This window comes from Equus caballus, chromosome 16, assembly GCF_041296265.1.
Source record: "Equus caballus isolate H_3958 breed thoroughbred chromosome 16, TB-T2T, whole genome shotgun sequence".
In the NCBI taxonomy this organism is placed as follows: Eukaryota; Metazoa; Chordata; class Mammalia; order Perissodactyla; family Equidae; genus Equus; species Equus caballus.
In genome coordinates, this window is record NC_091699.1 from 14,983,116 (window position 1) to 14,996,396 (window position 13,281).

Sequence of the window (13,281 nt, forward strand, 5' to 3'; positions counted from 1 at the left end):
CCATGGGTGCAGTTAACAGTCCTACAACACATAGGACAGCCCCTGTGACTAAAGCCGTCTGGCCCCAAATGTCAGTGGTGCCAAGGTTCAGAAACCTGGGGTAGAAAATGACTCTGGGTGTGGTTAAGGTCAAGTGGTCACAGATGGCCACTCCGAGGATGTGGCTTTGGAGTAGAGACCTGAAAAAGTCAGAAAGAAAGAATGAGGAGATCTGGGGGAGAGCATCACAAGCAGAGGGAACAGCAAGTGCGAAGGCCCTGAGTCAGGAATGCGTCGTCCAGAAGACCACTGTGGGAGACCAGGGATTGTTCTCCACCGTATTGCAGGAGAGAACACAGGCTCGGAGGTAATGGGTTGCCAACATCATACAATTAGACAGCAGTGGAGACAGGATTTGAAGTTGGATGTGCTTGATTCCAGGGTCTGTTTGCTTTCCGCTGCCTCAGCTGCTGTTGTCAGAGGAGTGGCTCACCCTTCATCCCACGTTCATCAGGCCTTTCCTCTACCTGACACTATCAACTGTTTTTTGTTCTCCTTCCACCCCTGGGCACTTGGTTCCATTCCTGGCACCACTTGAATAACAAGGATGATGATAGCTGTGCCTTCTCTAGGGCTTCCTGTGTGCCAGGCACTGTTCCAGCTGTGAGGCACACGCATCTGTGTCTACATCTGTATCCACATACTGTACGCACACTCATGTAATCCTCACAGGATGCCTGTCTGTTAGACGCCATTATGCTGTTGTGCCCATTTTACAGATAAGAAAATTGTGACATAGAATGGTTAACTGGCTTGTTCAACTGGTAAAAGGCAGAGGCAGGATTTGAGTCCAAACTGCCAAGTTCCAGAGTCAATACTCTTAACCGCAACACTGCAGTTGTCCTCCCAGCAGGTAGTGAGTTTCTAGTCACTGGGGCAGCTCATCCCTTGAGCAGCGGCTCCTTGAGTTCGGTAACACACAGGTTCAGTGCAGAAGGGAAGTTAGAGGTCACTTTGTCCACACACGGGAAACTGAGGCCTGGCCTCCGAGAGTGACTCGTACAGGCCTGCACTGGGAGGCCGTGGTAGAGCTGGACTCGGAAGCCAAGTGTCCTGGCTGAGTACCCTCTGCTCCTCCATGGGCCACTCCGCCCCGGCCATGCCTGCACATTCCCAGCGTCTACCATCTGTTCTGTCAGGCTGCCCTGTAGTGTCCTTGCTTTCCTGGATCCCAGCCACCTTCCGTGTCTGACATCCAGCAGGTTTGGGGACACAGAGGAGGGCCAGCTTATGCCAAAGGTTGAGGCAGGTGCCTGAGCCCCCACCCATCCTTCCTGTTTACAGACATAATCTCAGTTATTCTCAGGTCTTGCAGGTGCAGAAGTTGGGACTTAGGTGGGTTAAATGGCACAACTCCTGGGGTCAGCCAGGGGACTCAGTGCTTCCAAAATGGAATGAACATTCATTCCTTCACTCGCTCATTCAGGCAACAGAAGGGAACCTACCATATGCCGGGCACTGGTCGTGCAGAGGTGAAATCTGTGGTCCCTGCCCTGCAGGGAGACACAACTGGTGTCCTGAGAGGGGTGTCCAGAAAGGATACCTAACCCAGCCAATTCAGAGAGGGGACCAGGAAAGGTTCCTTGGAGGAGGTGACAGATACCATGGCTGTGTCTTAAAGGATAACTGGGAGTTAGCCAGGCAGAGAAGGGGAAAAGGACACTGAGGGGACAGTGTGTACAAATGCAGGAGGTGAGAGAGCACCCCACGCAGGAGAATTACAGCTTGTTTGGGATTGCTTGGGCCGTGGGTGGAGGCCATCACGATAGTGGCCACTTATTGAGCACCGTGTGTCAGGCACCATGCTGAGCATCAGCTCGACAGCCTTCGGAGTCAGATGCTCTTACTGTCCACATGTACAGACGAGGAGACCGAGGTGCAGCGGGGTGGGTCACACAGGTAGCGAGGGCCAGGAAGTGGGCTGAGACGGTGGTGGATTGTCTCCGGCGGCGTGGAGTCCTGCTGTAAACCTGACGCGGGCAGAGCTGAGTCTCCCTTCTGCTGCCTCCGCTGATGTGGCCCCTGCTGATGGCTCTCTTTCCTCCCGCAGGTGGAAGGACAGTCCAGAGCCCATGTCATCGCACAGGAACTGCTGTCCTCAGAGAAAGCGTGAGTCCCCAAGCAGCTGCCGGTGGCCTTGAGCTTGTTAACAGAACATCACCCCTCCCGGGCTTATACAGGACGGGAATTAACGCAGACTCAACCCTCTTTCCCTCCGCAGATACGTGGAGATGCTCCAGCACTTACATGTGGTGAGTTAATCATTTTAATTGTCCAGAGCGAATTGCCCTTTGACAGGCTGTGATATAAGAGGCAGAGACGCAATGAGGAGACAGAGGTCATGTCCACGGGCGGGGGCTTGGCGGCAGGCGAGTGTTCACCGGGGCTTTTCAGGGAAGTCCCTCTTCTGATTCCTGCGCTGCGGGGACAGTAGCCCCGTGCTCTCGTGGGTATGCTCCCTGCCCACCCAGGGTTGAATGGGGGACGTGCTGAGGTTTCTGGGGGATGCTTGAAGTTTCCTCAGCCCTTTAGTTGAGTAAGGCAGAAGGAGAACAGATGCAGTTCTGAGTCATTGCTGTGTGTGCAAGTTGAGGGATGTGTGTGAGTGTGCATGTGAATGTGTGGGGGGGTGCACATGTATGCGTGCATGTGTACATGTGTGTGCGCATGTCATATGTTTAGGTCCATACAGAGGAAGTGATGTGTTTGCACAGTGACACAGCGGTTGGGGTGTCAAGAGGCTTTCCCAGTCCCCCTAGAACTGGGGCAACAATGCCTGAGCCAGTGACAGAATCCTCTGGACTTTCAGAGGAAAGGAGGTTAGACTTGGGGACTGCCTGGGTATCAGGCACTGTCATCCTTCACAGGCCTGTGACAAGACAGCCTGGAAAATCTCCCTTTGCAGTCAGTTCGATTCAGTTCAACAAACATTTTTTGAAAACTTGCTATGTGACAAGAGCTGGGAATGGAGAGTCAGAACAGCCAGGGCCCTTCCCCAGGAACTCTCTGGCCAGCGAAGGAGACAGATTAGTGAATGAATAATTTGGAGCACGGGGGGAGTGACTGACAACCTCAGGGAATCTAGGCAGGCTTCCTTGAGGAGGTGACGTTCAGGCTAGGTCACAGGAGGGGTGAGGGAAGAGGGTACAGCAAAGACATGGGACGTGAGGGGACGTGTCAGGCTCAGCTGCCTCAGGTCCTTGTGACGGCTGCCTGTACCTCTGAGCTCTCTAAACCATTTGCAGCTCTCTAAGCCTCATAGTTTAGCACTCATTCTACACTGCTTTGTATAGCTCACCAGGTCTTTCCAAGAACGTCAGAGCCAGGAATGTCCCCCCTGGACATTTTGCCAGTGGTGGATTGGAGGCCCAGAGGGAGGGACTTGGCCAGTGTCACACAGTGGCTGAGCCAGGATGAACACCTGGGTCTGCTGCCTCCCAGGGCACCATGGTCATGTCATCACGTGTTAACCATGCGTCCCCACTGCCTTTGGAGTTCCTGGCCCCAAGCCAGGCCTCCTGCTGAATCCAGCTGAGATCCCCGTCAGTGACATCACCCTGGTGTCATGTTGTCATGTGAGCAGGGGCACCCAGGTCCCCAGCAGGAGAACAGAGCACCACTCTGGTCCGCGCTCCCAACCCTCATTTTGTCGAGATCTTTGTGTGTGTTATTAAACCCAGATGTCCGTGGGTCTGAAATATACCCCCCACCCCACCTTTCCACCTAAAAGATTGCTCTAGCAAGGGCAGGAAGAGTCACTCTCCCATTTCCTTCTCTCACTCACTTCTGAGCTGGCAGCGTGACAGAGGGGCTGGGCTTTTTTGTTTTATGACTTTGTGAAGAGGGTTTTAACTGGGAAACTTCCATCTGTGTTTGCACTGCTTCCTGCCAGTTGGAAAGATGCTGAAGCTGCTGGTAATCCATAATAATATCCTGAGGAGAAAAAAAGAGCCCGTAAGAATCACCACTCAGAAGCTAGTTGCGGGAAATTGTGGTCTGGAGCTGCATTTATGACGTCAGTGCTTGTGGGGATAGAAGTGGCAGAAATGCCCCATTGTGACTCCAAGTGCTCGCCAGGGACAGTAATCTAAAGGAGGCCCATAGGCTTTGGGACGTCTCCACCACTCCCCCTGGATCCATCTCTGATTACTAAGGTTGGCAGGTTCTCTCTCAGACTTTCTTCTTAGAGATTTGCTGCTATTGAAATCCCAAGGCTGCCCAGTGATGGGGAGGGGCCGACTGTGCATTCTGAACCTCCCTGGCCAGAGGACTCCCTGGCTCCATTACGCTGCTGTTGAGGGGGAGGCCGTGGCCTCTGGCCTTCTGTGTTTGGGAGTCAACTCAGTGCTTGTCAAATAGTAGACAGAGCTAACACAGGGGTCACTAAACGTTCTGGTCATCCAAACCTGAGTCCTGATTTCCTGTTTTTGTATAGCCTGTTAACTAAGAATGGATTTTATGTGTTTTAAACGTTTGTGAAAGAAGGCAAAGAATAATATATGACTGAGACCATATGTGGTCCACAAAACCTAAAATATGTATTATCTAGCCCTTTACAGAAAGTTTACTGACTTCTGGTTTAAAGACTCCCTCCCATCCTTCCAGCATCCCATCTGTAAATGGCTCCATCCACCTGCCCATCTATCTGTGTAATCAAACTCTCACCCACTCATCTATCTGTGGATCTATGGCACATCCACACACCCACTCACCCACCCCCACCCCGATTCATCCACTATTCAAATGTCTACCCATCCATCCATCTAGTCATTCATCAGACTCCCCATCCATTCATCAATTCATTCATCCGTCCATCCTTCCATCCATCCATGCATCCATCCATCCACCCATCCACCAAAGCAACCAACCATCCACCCATCCATTCATCCACCCCTCCATCCATCTGTCTAGTCATTCATCAAACTCCCCATCCATCCATCCATCCATCCATCCATCCATCCATCCAAGTTACTCATTCCTTCTGGATGGAATATCACAGGATGTTTATAATGCCATCGATACTGAGATAGGCCTTGGAGCCCCAGGATGAAAACGGCCCAGAACCTGCCCTTGAATAGGGCTCTGTTTTTTGTTGGTGGAAAGGATGGAGGTAGGAAAGAGAAATAGACACGTGAACAGACAGTTATGCTACTCTGTGGTAAGCATAATTTGCCCAAGTGTAGTTTTGTTCAAAATCTGCAGGAGCGTGGTGAGGAGAAAGACTTGTTCCCTTTTGGGGCATTTAGGAAGGTTGGCAGAAGAGTGTCACTGAGATGGACTTTGGAGGAGTCCGTCAGGCCAGGATGGTGATTGGAAGGGCACATGAGGCAGGCGGTCAACATGGATGCGCTCCCAGGCCTGAAGGCACACGATGTGCCTGGAGAGTGCCGCATCGTCACGTGGGGTGAGAACGTGGAGAAGTTTGGAAAGGGAGGTTGGAAGTGGAATCTGAGCTCAAGTGATGGGTCCAAAAACAAGGTCCGGACCAAGTTGAGAAGTTCCCAAACTACCAGGCTAAGGGGTTTATGCTTTTCCTTGTATATGGTGAGTTGTTAGAGACCTTGAACAGATATGGCCCCTGGGAGCCTTCAATCCTGTTTTCTCATCTAAACAAAAATCCCTCTCCTAGCAGAAGCTGAAAATTCTGGGTCCCTCCTTTGGGCTAAGGTGTTGAAGGCCTGTTCAGAAGCTAGTCTGCCTGATGGCGCAGGAGAAGTTCCCTCACCTGAGAGGCCTCGCGTGATCTATCCTGTCTGCCTCTCCAGCATCACCTTCTGCCACTTTCTTCTTCTTCGCTCCAGCCGCACTGGCCTTCCTCCTGGTCCTCACACACTGCAAATGCGTTCTCAGTACAGTTTCTGCAGTTGCTCTTCCCTCTCCTGGAACGTCTTACCCCTGATCTTCTCATAGCTGGTTCCTCCTCCTCATTCTGCTCTCTGCTCAAGTGTCACCTTCTCAAAGATGTGGTGCCCCAAAACCTAGTGGCCTAAAACAACCAGGTTATTGAGCTTGCGGATTGTCTGGGCCAGGAATTCAGACAGGGCATGATGGGGTAAGCATGTCCCTGCTCTGCAAGATCTGGAGAAGACTTAAGGACTAGAGGTGACTGGGGGCCAGGGGCTGGAATCAGCTGGCACGGCTGGTTGGTTGATGCTAGCTATTGTCTGGGACCTCAGCTGGGCTATTGGCTGGAACACTTACTTGTGGCCTCTCCGTGTGGTCTCTGCATGGGCAAGTTTGGGCTTCCTCACAGCATGGTGGCTGGGTTCCAAGAGTGTGTGTCCCAAGAGACAGCCAGGAGGAAATGCGTGGCATTTTTATGGTCTAGCCTTAGAAGTCACGTAGCACCACTTCCACCATGTTTTGCTAGTCGAGACAGTCACAAAGGTCCACCCAAGTTCAAGGGGAGGGGACATAGTCTCCACATACAAGGGGAGGAGTATCAAGCTCACATTGCGTAAAGACCACGTGAGATAAGAGATATTGTTCTGGCCATTTTGCAAAAATACAATCTACCATGGAAGCCTTTCCTAATAATTCTGTCAGTTAAGAGTTATGTTCGACTGCTGGTAAAAAAACCCAATTATGGTGGCTTAAATAATTTAGAGGTGATTCTCTCATGTGGAATAAGTCCAGAAGTAGGAAATCCAGGTCAAGTTTGGCAGCTCCACAAAGTCTCAGGAGCGAAAGGTTCCATCTGTCTTTCTGCTACATCCAGTTTGAAGGTTCCTCATGAACAGAGGATGGCTTCTGCAGCTCTAACCATCACACCCACGTCCCAGGCACGAAGAAGGAAAAAGGGAAAATGAAAAGGTCATGCTCCCAGCTGAGTTAGTCCCCTTGAAAAAGATTTTCTGAAAGCTGTTCTTGACAACTTCAACTTCCATCTCCTTGGGTACTTCTAGTTGCAAGGGAAGCTGGGTCAACTGTAGGTCAAAGCTGGGTTCAGCTCAGTGGCTGTGCTTCTTGTGTGTTCATGTGTGGGGTCTGGGCTGAAGGGGCAGCAGGTACCAAAGGAAGGCTCTTCCCGCGGGGGTGGAGGGAGAGCAGGTGGAAACACCAGAGGGCTTCTACGATTCAGGCTCCAACTGGCACATCCTCACTCTGCCCACATCCCATTGGCCAGAGCAAGTGCCATGGCCAGGCCTGGAGGCAAGGGGCGGGGCCGTGCTCTCCCCATGGGGAGGCCAAGCTGCCAGTGGTGGGGGCCAGACCTGCAGCTCTGCTGGCTCTTCTGCACTCTCTCTCAGGCTTCATCTGATCTTCTTTGTAGCGCCTCTCGCTATCTGAAATTATCTAACTTACGTGTCTGTTAACTTGTACGTTGTGTTTTCGTTTTCATTCATTTCCAAATACTTTTAATTCCCTTTGTGATTTCTTCTTTGACCCATGGGTTACTTTAAATTATGTTGTTTAGTTTCCAAAGATCTGTGAATTTCCCCAGTTTCCTTCTGCTGCTCATCTCCGATTTAATTCCATTGTGGTTGGGGAATGTATTTTGTATGGTTTTAATCCTTGAGCTTTATGGAGGCTTGTTTCGTGGCCTGGCATACGGTCTGTCCTGGAGAATGTTCCACGCCTGTGGAATGTGCCTGAAGAGCGTGTGTTTCCTGCGCTCGTTGGGGCTGTCCTGCAGAGGTCACTTAGACCTGTTTGCTGATAGCACTGCCGGAGCCTTCTGCATCCTTGCTGAGTTTCTTCTAGTCCTTCTGTCCATTGCCAAGAGTGGAGTATTGAAGTTTCCTGCTATGGTTTTTGAATTACGTGTCTCTCTCTTCAGTCCTGTCAGCTTTGCGTCTTACGTCTTGGGGCTGTTTTTAGGGGCTTGTTTACTGTCCATGTCCCTCGCTGAGCTTGGAGCCCCTTGAGGGCAGAGCCTGACTGTCCGTCCCCAGTGGTGCGATATCCAGTACACTGTCAGTGCTCAGTAGACATCTGATGAGTGAGTGATGGTGGAGCCACGCCTTCCAGCCATCCAACCACTTCTTCAGTCAGAAATATTTCCTGAGCACCTCCTGTGTGCCGGGTACTGGGGACGTACTGGGGAGCAACAAGGGGAGGTCCCTGCCGTCCAGGAACTAACAGTCTAGAAGGGAGATGGGCGTGAAGAGGAACAATAATAATACAGTGGCGGGGGGGGGCACACCAAGGCTGGGGGGTTCAGGCGAGGCACTCGCCCTGGGCTCCTGGGGGCCAAAGCAGGATTCCTAGAGGAAACGTGTCTAAACTGAGACTGAGAGATGGGGAGGAGTGAGCAGGTGGGCAGCAGGCAGGCAGGCTTGCACCTGGCAAAAGGATCAGCACGTTCAGAGCCCCAGAGGCCATTAGAGAGTGGCATGCTGGGAACTGAAAGAAACTCAGCCTGCTGGAGCCTTGTGAGCAAGAGAGCGGTGAGAGCTGAGGCCAGCTTGGTGGGGGCAGACAGGGAGAGCCCAACAGCTGTGGCGGGGTTTGGGTTTGATCCCCTGAAGGTCCCTGGGGAGGCATTGGGTGATTCCAGCGATAGGTGACGGTGGACTGGAGAGCTGCCGGCAGATTTGAGGACTATGTGCTTGTTGACTGACTGACTATGGGGTGCGGGAGAGGCAGAGAGGGGTCCAGGCTGACCCCAGACTTCTGGCTTGCTGGCTAGGCGTGGGGGGAGACGATGAGTTCAGTGTGGGTCTTATTAAGTGTGAGGGGCTTGCGAGAACTTGTGGGGCAGACTCTTGGACCCCATCCCACAATTGCTAATTGAGACACTCTGGGGGTGGGACCCAGCTGTCTGAGTTTTAATGAACCCTCCAAGCGATACTGATGGACAGTAATGTATGACACTCACAGAGACGGTCCTGTAAGGTCCCTTCAGCTCCAGCACTCTGTGACTTCCTGCCCCCTGGCAGCCAGCACCCTCTAGGACCCTGGTCCCCAACTGTGGCTGTGCATGGGGACCTGGGAGCTTTAAAAAATGTGGATGCTCAGGGCCCACCCCAGACGATTGTATTTAATTGTCTGGGGTGCAGTATAGCCATCGGGTGTTGCAAAGCTCCCCAGGGGATTCCCGTTTGCACCTAGACCTGAGAAGCTAGGGTGGAAGTAGCAGGCATGGATTCAGCACAGTTGTGAGCAAAGCTGGGTGGATCTGAGGGTGACAGCAAAAGTGAAGGAGACCCGGTCTCCTCTCTGCTTGGTTGGAGGGAAGACGACAAACGTGCAGAATAAGTAAATAGCCTGACAATGCAATATTTTGTAAAGCGTTTGCTTTTCAGGCTGGGATGCTTGTAACCCTGCCCAGGTGCAGTAGGTGCCCAGGGAATACCTGAGGCCACAGGATAGACACAGCACATTTTCTAAGAACCTCTGTTTTGCTCTAGGTGCATAATTTTAAATAAATTAAATCGAACATGGCTATATTTTGGGGAATAATGTAAAATATACATTAATTTTTAAGCTAAAATATAAGACTTTAGAGACATTCTGAGATTGGGGTGACTCCTTTCTGGCTGTGACCCAGATTTCTGGAGGCTGTAGGACACTTGAGTCCCTTAGACTAACTGTGACTGCTGAAGTAATCCAGGAGGGCCTCGTGATGGAGGTGGCATTTGAAACAGCTTTGAAAGATGAGCAAGATATGGATCGGATGCCAGAAGCACAGAACAGAGGCTAGAAAAGAGGATTCATATAAAGCATGGCCCCGGGACAGCTGCGGCACCACCTCCTGGAACTTGGAAGAAATGGCAGTTGTCCAGCCCCAGGGCTGACCTACTGAGTGGAAACTCGGGGGCGGGGCCCAGCGTTCTGGGGTTGAGTAGGTCTGGCAGGGAATTTTGATGCCCACTTGGCTTGGAGGACCATTGGTGTAAGGGAATGAGCCGTCAGCTGCAGAGGTGAGCTGGACCAGCTCCTAAAGGGCCATGAACTCCAGGCCAAGGACTTTAACTTGGCCATGAGGGCAGGAGGGGCCTCAGTGGGTTGGGAGGAGAGTGAAAGCGGTGGCGGGGGCGGAGGGGGGTCCTTGCTTTTACTCCTTCCCCAAGGAGCCTCAGAGAACTGTTTTCCTTTCTTTTTCTTTTTCTTTTTTTTTTGAGGAAGATTAGCCCTGAGCTAACATCTGCTGCCAATCTGTCTCTTTTTGCTGAGGAAGACTCGCCCTGAGCTAACATCCATGCCTATTTTCCTCTATTTTATACGTGGGACGCCTACCACAGCATGGCCCAACAAGCAGTGCTAGGTCTGCACCCAGGATCTGAACTGGCAAACCCCAGGCTCCCGACTTGGAGCGTGTGAACTTAACCACTGCACCACCAGGCTGGCTGCTGTTTTCCTTTCTTAAAAATGTTTTGTAACTTACAGTTAAGTGCACAGATCTTAAGGATAGGGCTCAAATTTTAGCGTGTGTGTACACTTGTAACCACCACCCACAGAGAGCATTCCTGTCATCCCAGAAGATGCCTCTCTGCCCTTTTCGAGTCAGTGTCATCCCCCAGAGGTTACCGCTGTTTTGCCTTCCATCACATTCGGGTGGTTTAGCCTGTTCTTGCACCTCCTGTGAACGGAATCATGAATTATGTATTCTTTTGTGTCTGGCGTCTTTAGCTCAACATAACGTGTGAGACTCGTCCAGGTTTTCATGGATATTAGTATTCCTTTGTATGGCTATACCACAGTTGGTGTATGTGTCTTCCTGTTAATGATCATTTGGGTTGTTTCCAGCTTGCGCTGTTATAAAACTGCTATGAATGCTCTTGTACATGTCTTTTAGGGAACACGTGCGCTCATTTGTCCTCAGTATTTGCCTAGGAGTGGAACTGTGGGGTCATAGGGTGAGCATAGATTTGGCTTCATTAGAAACTGCCAAACTGGTTTGTAGAGCGGTGGAAGCAATATCACACCCATTCCCAGCGTGGGGGAGCATCGCTTATTCCTCAGGCTTGCAACAGATTGATATGGTCAGTCTGTAACCATGACCATTCTGGTGATTGTGTAGTGGTTTCTTGTTGTGGTTTTAATTTGCATTTCCCTGATGACTAATGAAATTGAGTATCTTTCCATCTGTTTATTAACCATTTGGAAAGTGTCTTTTGCTTATTTTTTAATTGGGTTGTCCGTTTTTTCATTATTGATTTATAGGAGTTCTTTAAATATTCTAGACACCAGTCCAGTTTCAGATATGCATTTTGGGAATATTCTCCCAATTTGTGGCTTCCCTATTCAATTTTTTTTAACAGCTTAACTGAGATATAAATCTCATACCATACAATTCAGCTATTTAGAGCATAAAATTCAATGACTTTTAGTATATTCACAGAGTTGTGCAGTCATCACCACAATCAATGTTAGTGCATTCTCATCACCCCACAAAGAAACCCCAGACCCCTGAGCTATGACACCCTGTCCCCCTCCCCTCAGCATCCGTCAGTCTAGTTCCATCTCTATAGATTTGCCTGTTCTGGACATTTCAGGTAAACAGAATTGTACAATTTGTGGTCTCTTGTCATTGGCTTCTTTCGCCAGCATAATGTTTTCAAGGTTCGTCCATGTTGTATCTAGCATGTATCAGTACTTTACTCCTTTTCATGGCTAAATAATATTCCATCGTGTGGATATGCCACATTCATCAGTTGATGGACATTTGGGTTCTTTCCACTTTTTGTTTATCATGAAAATGCTGCTATGGACATTCATGTACAAATTCTTATGTGCACATATGTTTTCACTTCTCTTGGGTATTTACCCAGGAGTGCAATTGCTGGATCATATGGTAACTCTTTCACCTTTTGAGGAGCTGCCAGACTGTTCTCCAAAGTGGCTACACCATTTTACATTCCCACCATCATAGTATGAGGGTTCCAATTTCTCTACGTCCTTGGAACATTTGTTGTTATATGTCTTTTCTATTATAGCCATCCTAGCAGATGTGAAGTGGTTTCTCACTGTGGTTTTGATTTGCATTTCCCTAATGACTAATGATGTTGGGCATCTTTTCATGTTCTTTTTGGTCATTTGTATATTTTCTTTGGAGAAATGTCTTTTCAAATCCTTTACCGTTTGTTTGATGGACTTTTTATTGTAATTCTGTATGCAAGCCTCATATCAGATGTGGTTTGCAGATATTTTCTCGCAGTGTGCGGGTTGTCTTTTCGCTCTCTTGACGGTGTCCTTTGAAGCACAAAAGTTTTCATTTTGATGAAGTCCAGTTTATCTATTTTTTCTTTTGTTGCTTTGCGTTTGGTGTCGTATCTAAGAAAGCTTTGCCTGGCCCCAAATCACAAAGATTTTCTCCTATATTTTCTTTTAACAGTTTGATAGTTTTAGCTCTTAGATTAAGACTTTCACCCATTTGAGTTAATTTTTGTGTGTGATGTAGAGTAGTCCAGATTCGTTCTTTTGCGTGTGGATATCCAAAGGTCCCAGCACAATTGGGTGAAAAGACTATTTTTCCCATTGAATTTTCCTGGTACTCTTATTGAAACTCACTTGACCATAAAAGTGAGGGTTTATGTCTGGATTTTTCAATTCTTGTCCATTTATCTGTGTGTCTGTCCTTATGCCAGTACCACATAGTCTTGACTCCTGTAGCCTATAGTAAGCTTTGAAATCAGGAAGTGTGAGTCCTCCAATTTTCTTCTTCTCTTTCAAAGTTGTTTTGGCTATTCTGGGTCCCTTGTATTTCCCTATGAATTTTAGCATCAGCTTGTCAGTTTCTGTAAAAAAGGCAACTGGGATTTCGATAGGAGTTGAGAGGAATCTGTACATCAGCTTGGGCATTGTTGACCTCTTGACAATATTAAGTCATGAACATGGGACATTTTTCCATTTACTTAGATTTTCTTTAATTTCTTTCAACAATGTTTTGTTGTTTTCAGAGTACAGGTTTTATGCTTCTTTTAAATTTATTCCTCAGCATTTTATTCTTTTTTATTTTATTCACTTTTCAAATGATTTTCACCTTTTATTTAAAAATAATTTCAATTTTACAGAGAAGTAGTGAGATTAGGAGTACTACATAGAACAACCAAATTCCCTTTCTCCATATCTGCCTTGTAACAGGAAGTCCAATTTATTATTGTTTTGCTGTATGGTTAGTACTTTTTGTATAGTTTAAGAAGTCTTGCCTGCCCCATAGAGAACTATTTTCAAGGTTCCCAAGTACCCCCAGTTATGGACCAGGCCAAGTGAAGTCTGCTAGGCAGCTCGCGGCCTGCCGGTGTGTGTTTGGGACATGGGTGGGTCATGGCTGAAGTTGGTGTGCGTTTGGCCAAA

The 13,281-nt window shown here is 49.0% G+C and overlaps 1 protein-coding gene across 1 annotated transcript in view; it reads left to right on the forward strand.

The window, feature by feature from the left end:
• Positions 1-13,281, forward strand: part of FGD5 (FYVE, RhoGEF and PH domain containing 5) — a 110,677-nt gene that overhangs the window by 59,934 nt on the left and 37,462 nt on the right. Inside the window, exons 4-5 of the mRNA XM_023619913.2 lie at positions 2,090-2,148; positions 2,261-2,291. Coding sequence (XP_023475681.2) covers positions 2,090-2,148; positions 2,261-2,291 — 90 coding nt within the window. The remainder of the gene's footprint in view (positions 1-2,089; positions 2,149-2,260; positions 2,292-13,281) is intronic.